This window comes from Chiloscyllium plagiosum, unplaced genomic scaffold (genome assembly GCF_037043375.1).
Source record: "Chiloscyllium plagiosum isolate Xiang-an unplaced genomic scaffold, Cpla_swu_hap1 HiC_scaffold_7, whole genome shotgun sequence".
Classification (NCBI taxonomy): domain Eukaryota; kingdom Metazoa; phylum Chordata; class Chondrichthyes; order Orectolobiformes; family Hemiscylliidae; genus Chiloscyllium; species Chiloscyllium plagiosum.
Genome location: NW_028270145.1, coordinates 116,304,224 through 116,316,398, shown reverse-complemented (window position 1 = coordinate 116,316,398; position 12,175 = coordinate 116,304,224). Strand labels below are relative to the sequence as shown.

General features: G+C 48.4%; 1 protein-coding gene across 1 annotated transcript in view; it reads left to right on the top strand.

The window, feature by feature from the left end:
- Positions 1–365: 365 nt before the first annotated feature.
- The window catches only part of LOC122551851 (keratin, type II cytoskeletal 8-like), a 31,584-nt gene continuing 19,774 nt past the window's right edge, over positions 366–12,175 (top strand). The window contains exons 1-2 of the mRNA XM_087989418.1: positions 366–1,210; positions 8,908–9,177. Coding sequence (XP_087845544.1) covers positions 1,007–1,210; positions 8,908–9,177 — 474 coding nt within the window. The 5' untranslated portion in view covers positions 366–1,006. The remainder of the gene's footprint in view (positions 1,211–8,907; positions 9,178–12,175) is intronic.

Below are 12,175 nucleotides of genomic sequence, written 5' to 3'. Positions count from 1 at the left end.
TTTCTCTTTCTCTCTCTCTCTCTCCCTCTCTCTCTCCCTCTGCTTCTGTCTGGCTCAGGTGTGACTCGGATTATATTTACCTGAGGTTGTGGGTTTGGAGTGACACCTGAACAGACCAATCAGAGTGCAGGGTGTACCCGCTCCCTGATTAATATTCAAATTTTATCCAGTTTCGGCCCCGCCCCTGGAACTCCTTCCAATAGAAAACGGAGGGGCGGGGACAATGTAAATACAGCTTTAAAGGGGGAGCGGGCGGCGGGAACTGGGCACTCGGTCCAGGATCAGCACCGACACAGGGATCAGGACCCAGACCGGGATCAGGACCCAGACCGGGATCAGCCCCCACACCGGGATCAGGACCGACACCGGGATCAGCCTCCAGACCGGGATCAGGACCTAGATCGGGATCAGCCCCCACACTGGGATCAGGACCGACACCGGGATCAGCCCCCAGACCGGGATCAGGACCCAGACCGGGATCAGGACCGACACCGGGATCAGGACCCAGACCGGGATCAGCCTCCAGACCGGGATCAGCCCTGACACCGGGATCAGGACCGACACCGGGATCAGGACCCAGACCGGGATCAGCCTCCAGACCGGGATCAGCCCTGACACCGGGATCAGGACCGACACCGGGATCAGCCCCCAGACCGGGATCAGGACCGACACCGGGATCAGGACCCAGACCGGGATCAGCCTCCAGACCGGGATCAGCCCTGACACCGGGATCAGGACCGACACCGGGATCAGGACCGACACCGGGATCAGGACCCAGACCGGGATCAGCCCTGACACCGGGATCAGCCTCCAGACCGGGATCAGCCCTGACACCGGGATCAGGACCCAGACCGGGATCAGGACCCAGACCGGGATCAGGACCTAGACCGGGATCAGGACCCAGACCGGGATCAGCTTTGACACCGGGATCAGCCCCCAGACCGGGATCAGGACCGACACCGGGATCAGGACCGACACCGGGATCAGGACCCAAACCGGGATCAGGATGAGCCGCATAGGAAACAGCTCCATTGGGCTGCCCCGGGCGCTCAGCCTGAGGAGCGTGCCCCGGACCTTCTCCGTTTCCTCCTCGAATTTACTGAGCGACGGCCCCCGAGCGGAGATCGACCAGAAACTGCGGGCGGCCCGGACCCAGGAGAAGGAGGAGATCAAGGGGCTGAACAACAAGTTCTCGGATGTTATCATGCGGGTGAGGGGACAACACATACCCACTGCCCTCTCTTACCCCAACTCTTCCAACTAAACCCCTCCAAACTCTCCCTAAATCCCCAGCCCGCTCCAAAGGTGACCTGATAGAAGTTTATAAAATCGTCAGGGGTACAGAGTTATGGTAGGTGTCTTTTCCCTAGGATGCAGGATTTCGAGACTAAAGGACACATTTTTAAGGTGAGAGGAGAGAGATTTAAAAAAGATGTGAGGGACAAATGTTTCACACCAAGGGTGGTTCATCTGAGGGAATGGTGGATGTGGGTACGATTGCAACATTTAAAAGACATTTGGACAAGGACATGAATAGGAAAGGTTTGGAGGGATATGGGCCAGGAGCTGAATATTATTTAAATGGAGAAAGACTGCAGGAAGCTACAGCACACAGAGGGGTTTGGGGATTCTCATGCATGATTCCCAATAAACCAACATCCAAGTTCAGGGGGTAATAGGGAAGTCAAATAAAATGTTGGCCTTTATTTCAAAGGGAATGAAGTTTAAAAGGATGGAGATTTTGCTAAAATTATACAAGGCACTAGTCAGACCATAACTAGAATACAGTGAATAGGTTAGGTCCCAGAGAAGGATCATACATTGATATCAGACATGGAGGGACTATCTAATAAGGAGAGGCTGAATATACTAGACTCAGAAGAATAGCAGGTTGTTGAAACATAGAAAATTCTTTGGGACTTGACAGGGTAGGTGTGGAGATTCTAGGATGTCAGAATAGATGCTCTCACATTTACGATTGAGATGAGAAAATAATTCTTCTGTCAGAGGGGATGAATCTGTGGATCCTTAACCACACATAGCTGGAGAGTCTGGGCTGTTAAGTACTTTCAGGACTGAGTGAGACAGATGTTTAATCAGGAAAGGGAATCACGGGTTATGGGGGAAAGGCAGGAAAGTGAAGTTAATTATCAGACCAGCCCTGATCCCATTGAATGGCTGAGCATATTCAAATGGCCTACTAATGCTCCTGCATCTCATGGTCTAACCTTGTTAAATACCCCACGAATACTCAACCCACCCTGAAATACTCTCCAAGTAATACACCCCTCCCAAATTACACCTGTATTCGCACCCTTCAAAATAGCATCGAAAAACACATTCCAACCCACCCCCTTATAGCCAACCTCTGACAAGATGCCCCATTGCCCAATCACAAACACATCGCATTGCCCATTCCCTCCAATAACACTGTGGAACAAGTCCCCAAACACCCATCCCCCTCCTGTAACTCTCCCCAAACACCCATCCCCCTCCTGTACCGTTCCCCAAACACCCATCCCCCTCCTGTACCACTCCCCAAACACCCATCCCCCTCCTGTACCGTTCCCCAAACACCCATCCCCCTCCTGTACCACTCCCCAAACACCCATCCCCCTCCTGTAATGCTCCCCAAACACCCATCCCCCTCCTGTAATACTCCCCAAGCACCCATCCCCCTCCTGTAATACTCCCCAAACACCCATCCCCCTCCTGTAACACTCCCCAAACACCCATCCCCCTCCTGTAACGCTCCCCAAACACCCATCCCCCTCCTGTAATACTCCCCAAAAACCCATCCCCCTCCTGTAATACTCCCCAAACACCGATCCCCCTCCTGTAACACTCCCCAAACACCCATCCCCCTCCTGTAACACTCCCCAAACACCCATCCCCCTCCTGTAATACTCCCCAAACACCCATCCCCCCCTGTAATACATCCCAAACACCCATCCCCTCCTGTAACACTCCCCAAACACCCATCCCCCTCCTGTAACACTCCCCAAACACGCATCCCCCTCCTGTAACATTCCCCAAATACCCACTCCCCCTCCTGTACCACTCCCCAAACACCCATCCCCCTCCTGTACCGCTCCCCAAACAGCATTCCCTTCTGTAATATTCCCCAAATACCCAGCCTCCTTTAAAATACCAAACCCATCACCAAATGCCCTCATAACAGACAACCCACACCCTTAATTCCCAGCCTCCTGAAATACACTCGCAATTACCCAACCGACACCTAAATACCACTCAGACACCCATCCTCATTCAGATATATACCCCAGAAAACCCTACCAAATGCCCAAACCCCTCCAAATACTCAATCCCCTCCAAAATATAACTTCAAACACCTAATTCCTTCTGAAGTACACTCCAAATATCCAACTCAACCAAAACCCAAAACCCATTGAAATTGCCCCCAAAATACCTACCCACTCCTAATTGCCACACCCATACCTGACAATATAGACAGGCTGGTCAGATAGGCAGAATGAAGGCAAATAGAATTTAATCCTGGAAAGTGTGAGGCAGTGCATTGCGGAAGAACTGACAAGGCAGGGGAGTGCACAAAGAATGGTAGGAGGCTGGGAAGTACAAAGGAGCACAGGGACCTGGGTGCACATGTCCATAGATCCTTGACAGCTCAGAGCAGCTAGATAAGGTGATTAAGGAGGCAGATGGGATACATTTTCATCAAGGCATTGAACACAAGAGCAAGGAGGTTATGATGGAGCTGTATATAATGTTAGGTCACAGCTGGAGTACAGTGTTTAGTTCTGGTCCCCTCACTGTAGGTTTGCACAGGAGGGGGTGCAGAGGAAATTCACCTGGGATGGAGTGATCAGCTATGAAGAGAGAGTAGATAAGCGAGGGCTGTTTTCCTTACAGAATGGAAAGCTTGGTGGTGGGGGGTGTCTGACCGAGATATACAGAGTTATGAGGGCATAAACAGGATTGAGAGGGAGAAATCTTTTCTCCTGTTGGAGAAGTGAATAATCAGGGGCATAGATTTAAGGAAATGAGTAGAGCAAATTTTCATCCAGAGGGCAGTGATTACCTGGAATTTACTACGAGAAGGAGGGGTAGAAGTGGGAACCAACAGAATAATTTAAAAATACTTTGTTGATTACTTGAAACTTTTTTTCTTATTAATTTGGGGAATGTGAACATGGCGAGCCAGGCCAGCATTTACTGCCCATCCCTAATTGCCCAGAGGACAGTTAAGAGTCAGCCATGTTTCTGTGGGTCTGGAATCACATCTAGGTCAGACCAGGTAAGGATGGCAGCTTCCTTTCCTAAAGGACGTCAGTCACCTTGATGGGGTTTTACAAGAATTAACAATGGGGCATATGGTTACTCTTAGACAAGGTTTTTTTTAAATTCCAGGTTTTATTTGAGGTGAAATTTGAACCCGTTTACCCAGAATGTTACAAAAACAAGGGAACTGGGGAACTGAAAATTTCTGGTGACTCTAAGCAGGTCTGGCAGCATTTGCGGAGAGTGAAACAGATGCAACATTTACAGTCCAGTGACCCTTCTTCAGATCCAGTTCTAGCTAGGAAAATTTGCTTTATTCTTTACTTTTATAATATGTCTTTTCACCCACCCCAACATTCCAGGCCCTGTCCTAACACAGCCAACCCAATCTCACCTTGTAATAGTCTCTATCAGCAGCTTTTCTTTCTCCCTGGCTCATCATTATCCATCCCTTTGTTTGCCTCGCTGATGTTTTCTCTCTCTCTCTCTCTGGGTTCCATCTCCACCAATCATTCACTCCCATTCCCTCCCTCCCCCTCCCTCCCCATCCCCTGTCTTCAGCATAGATACCAACCATTTCCAAGTTACCATCGGGCTGAAGAAAGGTGACTGGACTCAAAGCATTAATTCCGCTTTCTCTAGCCTAGAGTTCTGGATTCGTGAATGTGGTACTGGAAAAGCACAGCCGATCAGTCAGCATCCAAGTTGCAGGCAACTCGACGTTTTGAGCATAAGCCCTTCATCAGGAATTTTGGGGGGGCCCAAGGGGGCTGAGGGACAAATGGGAGGGGGTGGGGCTGGGGGGAAAGTGGCTGAGAATACGATAAGTGGATAAAGGTGGGGTGAAGGTGATAGATCAGAGAGGAGGGTGGAGTGGATAAGTGGGAAGGAAGATGGACAGGTAGGACAGGTCAAGAGGGTGGTGCTGAGCTGGAAGGTTGGAACTAAGGGAAAGTGGGGGGGAGGGTAAATGAGGAAACTGGTGAAATCCACATTGATGCAGTGTGATTGGAGGATCCCAAGGCGGATGATGAGGCATTCTTCCTCCAGGCGTCAGTGGTAAGGGTGTGGTGATGGAGGAGGCCCAGGATTTGCATGTCCTTGACAGAGTGGGAGGGGGAGTTAAAGTGTTCAGCCACAGGATGGTGGGATTGTTTTGTGCGTGATGTCCCAAAGATGTTCTCTGGGATGTTCTACAAGTAGGTGTCATGTCTCCCCAATGTAGAGGAGACCACACCGGGAGCAACGGACACAGTAGATGGTGTGTATGAAAGTACAGGTAAATCTCTGACAGATGTGAAAGGCTCCTTTGGGGCCTTGGATGGAGGTGAGGGGGGAGGTGTGGGCGCAGGTTTTGCAATTCCTGTGGTGGCAGGGGAAGGTGCCGGGAGGGGAGGGTGGGTTGGTGGGGGGCGTGGACCTAATAAAGGAGTCAGGAAGGAATGGTCTTTATGGAATGTAGATAGGAATGGGGAGGCAAATATATCTCTCATGGTGGGGTCTGTTTATAGGTGGTGTAAATGGCGGAGGATGATGTGATGTATCAGGAGGTTGGTGGAGTGGAAGGTGAGGACCATGGGGAGTTCTGTCCTTGTTGCGTTGGGAGGGATGGGGAGTGGAGGAGATGCACTGGAGGGCATCGTCGACACCGTGGGAGGGGAAATTGAAGAAGGAGGCCATCTGGGATGTTCTGTGGTGGAACTGATCCTCTTGGGAGCTGATGCTGCAGAGAAGAGGAATTAGGAATAAGGGATAGTGTTTTTACAGGAGGCAGGGTGGGAGGAGGTGTAGTCCAGGTAGCTGTGGGAGTCGGTGTAGAAGATGTCCGTGTTGAGTCAGTCACCCTTAATGGAGATGGAGAGGTCCAGAAAGGGGAGGGAGGTGGTCCAGGTGAACGTGAGGTCAGGTGGAACATTCTATCCAGCCCCACCCCCCCCACCCATTTAACTCTCAGCCCCCTTGACCCACAAACCTCATTCCTGATGAAGAGCTTATGCTCAAAACGTCGATTCTCCTGCTCCTTGGATGCTGCCTGACCTGCTGTGCTTTTCCAACACCACATTCCCGACTCTGAACTCCAGCACCTGCAGTCCTCACTTTCTCCTAGAGTTCTGGATTACTGTGCCACTGCTTCACATAAGCCCTATGACTAATTTTAAAATTCATTCACAAGATGTGACTGTCTCTGGCTAGGCCAGTATTTATTGCCTATCCCAAATTGCCTGGAGGGCAGGTGAGAGCATTGCTGTGGGCCTGGAGTCACATGTAGACCAGAGCAGGTAGGGACGGCAGTTTCCTTCCCTAAAGGACATTAGTGACACACTTGGGTTTTTCCTGATAATCAACAATGGATTCGTGGTCATCATTAATTCTAGATTCTTTTTATTGAATTCAAACGCCACCTCTGCCATGGTGAGATTTGGGCACAAGAACACTAGCTGAGTTTCTGGACTAATAGTCTAGTGATATTACCACTGAACCAGAGCCTCCCCATGTACAAGGCTACAGGCCAAATGTTGAAAATAAAATTAGGGTTAGTTTATTTATTCCTTTCATGGGCTTTGATGTTTCAGAGATTCTCCCAGTTCCTCTGAAGGCAGTCCTGGACTGATCCTAGTGAGAATTCCCCAGGGAGCAGGTTCTCGCAAAGGGATTTCCTCTGGGAGTCCGAGACCAGCACAAACCAGGCGTACCCTCCTCCCCCACCCTGCTCAGTTGCTTTCCAGTAAATCCTTGTTTCCTACTCCTTTCCTTGTTGAGAACTGGATCCAATTGATGTGATGCCTACCACAGTCTATGAGCCTGTCTCCAATCAGTGCTGGCCGGGGAATTTCTAACACAGGCAGTGGCTCTGCACCTACAGCCCAAGGAGCCTGTGAAACCAGTAGGCCAGTGAACATTGGTACATTCTGTAACAACAACCTGTATTTATATATCCCTTTTAAAATGATAAGATCCCACAGGAACATAATTGGAAGTGTGGGTTTGACAGTAGGATGCGTGTCTGAACCTGATCAGAAGTTGGATTGAAGCAGTCTTGATGGAAGAGAGACAGAGAGGGAGAGAGAGGGAGAGAGAGAAGGGACAGAGCGAGAGAGAGAGAGACAGAGAAAGAGAGAGACAGACAGAGAGAGAAGGGACAGAGCGAGAGAGAGAGACAGAGAGAGAGACAGACAGACAGAGAGAGAAGGGACAGAGAGAGAGAGAGGACGTGAGGCTGTTTTTGGAGGGGTTTCCAGAGCTGAGAACCTAAGCAACTGAAGACACAACTCCCATTGGAGGAGCGATGGATTTCTGGGTGGTACCAGAGGCCATACTGAGAGGAGTTCAGAGATCTTGGGTGGTTCAAGGGCTGCAGGAGGTATCAAACAAAAGGAGGGTCTGGTTTAAAATTTAGGTTAGTCAGGAGGGGGCGTTATATTAGTTCTCAATCCATCAGGGAATGGGTTAATTTATTATGATTCATGGGAGTTTGGTTCCGTTTTCTTTACCTCAATTCAGTCAATCTGTATAAATAACCAGGTGCAGGATAGCTCCAATCCTGAACCATCACTGACACCTACTGGCTCCAAAGTTATAGCACCTTCCAAATCCCCCTCTTCAGTGTTGTCACTGATCTCATGTATGTCTGATGTAAGGCTTACAATTTTCACACAGCAAGATCCCAAAACTTTAAATCTGATAACAATTGGATACTCTGTTTTTGTCATCGTGATCAGTAACCAGGCAAAAACTTCCCAGCTCATCTATGTCTATCCCAAGAGGAAAGAAAGTTCAGTATCTCATCAGAAAATTAAATAGTTTTAAACAGTTCCCTCAGTACTGACCCTCTGACCATGTGGCACTCTGTCAGTACTGACCCTCCACATAGCTATTGCAGTTACTGAAGAGCTGCCCCTGTAAGTGTATTAGCTTTAGCACAGGTCATAACATAAGAACCAGGAGCAGGAGCAGGCCGTCCGGCCTTTCGAGTCTACTCCACCATTCAATAAGATCGTGGCTGATCTTTTCATGGACTCAGCTCCACTTACCCACCCTCTCATCATAACCTTTAATTCCTTTACTGTTCTAAAGAAATCTACCTTAGCTCTAAAAACATTTACAGAAGTAGCATCAACCATTTCACTGAGCAGGGAATTCCATAGAAGTTTCTTCTCCATTCAGTCCTAAATCTGCTCCCCTAATTTTCAGGCTATCCCCTCTTGTCCTAGTTTCACCCCCCAACCACCACCACCACCAGTGGAAATATCCTCACTACTTCAATCTTATCTATTCCCTTCATCATTTTATATGCCTCTATAAGATTCCCCTTCAATTCTTCTAAATTCCAATGAATATAATCCCAGTCTACTCAGTCTCTCCTCATAAACCAACCCCCTCAACTCCGGAATAAATCTGGTGAACCTCCTCTACACCCCCTCCAGTGCCAGTCCATCCTTTCTCAGGTCTATGTTTGACTGTTGAGCTGGTTGAGTCTACATTGATCACGTCCTGTGCAATGTCCAGGTCATAGCCACATGCTCCTGTTTCATCCTTTTCCATTCTGGTGGGCCTTGTATTTCAGGGCTATTTGAGATTTATTAGTGAAGCACGTTTTGGGCTATTTTTGGGAGAGGTAAACGGGTCATTTTTGCACCTTTTGTGTAGGTTCGTAAGCTAGAACAGGAGAATCAGGTGCTGGAGACACGATGGGATCTGCTGAAGCATGCAGACACGTACAAATCAAATGCTGACAAAATTGTCAACATGTTCTGCAACAAACTGAAGCAGCAACTCAGTGATCTGGAGAAGGAGAGAGAGCACCTGAAGCTGCAGATCTCACAAACACAACAAATGGTCGAAGACTTCAAAGGGAAGTATGAAGATGAGATTAACTCCCGTACTGCAATGGAGAATGAATTTGTGGTCCTTAAGAAGGTTAGTGGCTCACTTAAGAATCTGACTGTAATTGTCTGGGTGTTCTCGTGTGCAACGCTATAGGGAGGCTGCTTCTGCAAGTGTTCAAGGACCAAGAACAGAGCAATTAATTGTGGGAATCAGTGTCCTTAAACTTATGTTCTGCTGTAGATCTCAATCTTCAAACTGTGCTCCTGAGCTGAAGTGGATAAGGGGTTGTCATCTCTACAGCTCCCGATCCTTTCACTCTTTGTTGCTCTTTGCACTTACAGCTTGTAGCTCAGCCAGTCAGAGGGCTGTTGCCAGGCTGGATTTCCTTAACTCGAAAGAGTCTCAGTGCCATTCAGTCTGAACCTCTATCCACACGAATAAGGGTAAATTCAATTTAGGTTTGTTTTTTAAAAGACAACCACTAGGGTCTTAGATGATGCCTGCAAATTACTTGTAATTATCCAAAGCTCTTTCAATTCCGGTAAGCAAACAACAGACTAAAAATCCAGGCTTGTAACATCTCTATTCAAGAGAGGAGGAAGATGGAGAGTGGGAAACTATGGGCTAACATCTGTCACTGGATGAATGCTATAATCCATTGCGAAAGAGGCTTTAAAAGGACATTTAGAATATTAAGTGGATGGAATATATGGAAAATATAAAGTCCACTGTGGTAGGACAAACAGAAAAAAACACATATTGTTTGGGTAGAAAGAGACTGCATAACCCAGTGGTACTTGAATCACAAAATGGGGCAGCACGGTGGCTCAGTAGTTAGTACTGCTGCCTCACAGCACGAGGGACCTGGGTTCAATTCCCACCTCGGGCGACTGTCTGTGTGGAGTTTGCACATTCTCCCCGTGTCTGCGTGGGTTTCCTCCGGGTGCTCTGGTTTCCTCTCACAGTCCAAAGATGTGCAGGTCAGGTGAATTGGCCATGCTAAATTGCCCGTAGTGTTAGCTGCATTAATCAGGGGTAAATGTAGGGGAATGGGTCTGGGTGGGTTGCTCTTTGGAGGGTCGGTGTGGAATTATTGGGCCGAAGGGCCTGTTTCCATACTGTATGGAATCTAATCTAAAATGTTAGTCAGCAGGTGCATAACTGACCAGGAAGGACAAAACAATGTTATCTTTAGAACAAAAGAAATGGTGTATAAAGATCAGGAAGTCTTGCTGCAACAATACAGGGCATTGGTGAGACCATAACTAGAGTGCTGTGTACAATATTCTCTTTATTTAGGAACAGACTTACTTTACCTCTTAAAAATCCCAAAATACACACATACCCAATCACAATTAAGACACAAAAGGCAAACAGTTTAACACATACTTTGTTGGTGGAAAAGGCAATCAATGGGAAACAAAATTTTGAAGATCAAAGGACCATAAGGTAGAAAGTTTTTTTCCTCTCACATTCCTTTTGATTGTTGCCATAATGAGACAGTGATAGTACAGAGCTGAAAATGTGTTGCTGGAAAAGCGCAGCAGGTCAGGCAGCATCCAAGGAACAGGAGAATCGACGTTTCGGGCATGAGCCCTTCTTCAGGAATGAGGAAAGTGTGTCCAGCAGGCTAAGATAAAAGGTAGGGAGGAGGAACTTGGGGGAGGGGCGTTGAAAATGCGATAGGTGGAGGGAGGTCAAGGTGAGGGTGATAGGCCGCAGTGGGGGTGGGGGCGGAGAGTTCAGGAAGAAGATTGCAGGTTAGGAAGGTGGTGCTGAGTTCGAGGGATTTGACTGAGACAAGGTGGGCGGGAGGGGAAATGAGGAAACTGGTGAAATCTGAGTTCATCCCTTGTGGTTGGAGGGTTCCTAGGCAGAAGATGAGGCGCTCTTCCTCCAGCCGTTGTGTTGCTATGGTCTGGCGATGGAGGAGTCCAAGGACCTGCATATCCTTGGTGGAGTGGGAGGTGGAGTTGAAGTGTTGAGCCACGGGGTGGTTGGGTTGGTTGGTCCAGGTGTCCCAGAGGTGTTCTCTGAACCGTTCCGCAAGTAGGCGGCCTGTCTCCCCAATATAGAGGAGGCCACATCAGGTGCAGCGGATGCAATAGATGATGTGTGTGGAAGTGCAGGTGAATTTGTGGCGGATATGGAAGGATCCCTTTAGGGCCTTGGAGGGAAGTAAGGGGGGAGGTGTGGGTGCAAGTTTTGCATTTCTTGCGGTTTCAGGGGAAGGTGCGGGGAGTGGAGGTTGGGTTGGTGGGGGGTGTGGACCTGACGAGGGAGTCACGGAGGGAGTGGTCGAGATCATTATTCTTCAATTCAATGGCTGATAAGGTGGAGTTGGATCTTTTGTGAAAAAATTCATGCAGAATGTTTCTGAGGTTATCTGTCTTTATTCCCACACAGAGAGAGAGAGAGACAGAGAGGCGCAGTTTGTAATCACTACACCTCCTGATCTTTTCACTCCCTGCTGCTCTTGGCAGTTACAATTTGTTAATGCACTGTAGTTCAACCAATCAGAGGGCTGTTGCCAGGCTGGATTTCCTTAATCTGAAATAATCTCAGTGCCTTTCGATTTCAACTTCTCTCTCTATTTGCTTCCAAAAAGCAACATTATATTTCACAGCTCCAAAATGTACACACTTGTCTTCCAGTTGTAAAACATGACGTACATGGAATAGTGTAGGTTAGATGGACTTCAGATTGGTTTGACAGGTTGGTGCAACATTGAGGGCCGAATGGCCTGTACTGCACCATAATGTTCTATGTTCTGTGTTCCTATTTCAAATGAAAGCACTCCAATTTCCAATTCAGTTTATAGTATCCCTTCCCAGATGCAGTACCTATGACACACAGGGGCACAGAATTGCACAACTAGATTTATACTTGTCGGAATTTAGACAAATGACTTGCTGAAAGTTTCTACATGGGACCACTTGGGAACCTGAGCTGTTGATGTCACTCTGCATCACAAGTCCAGCCGTCCAGCCAACCAAGCTACACCGACTCCACGCTACACCAGCTGAGGGGATGCATGAAGATCCCACCTTTTCGACTTCACCGCTGACCTGAGGCATAGAGACCCTCA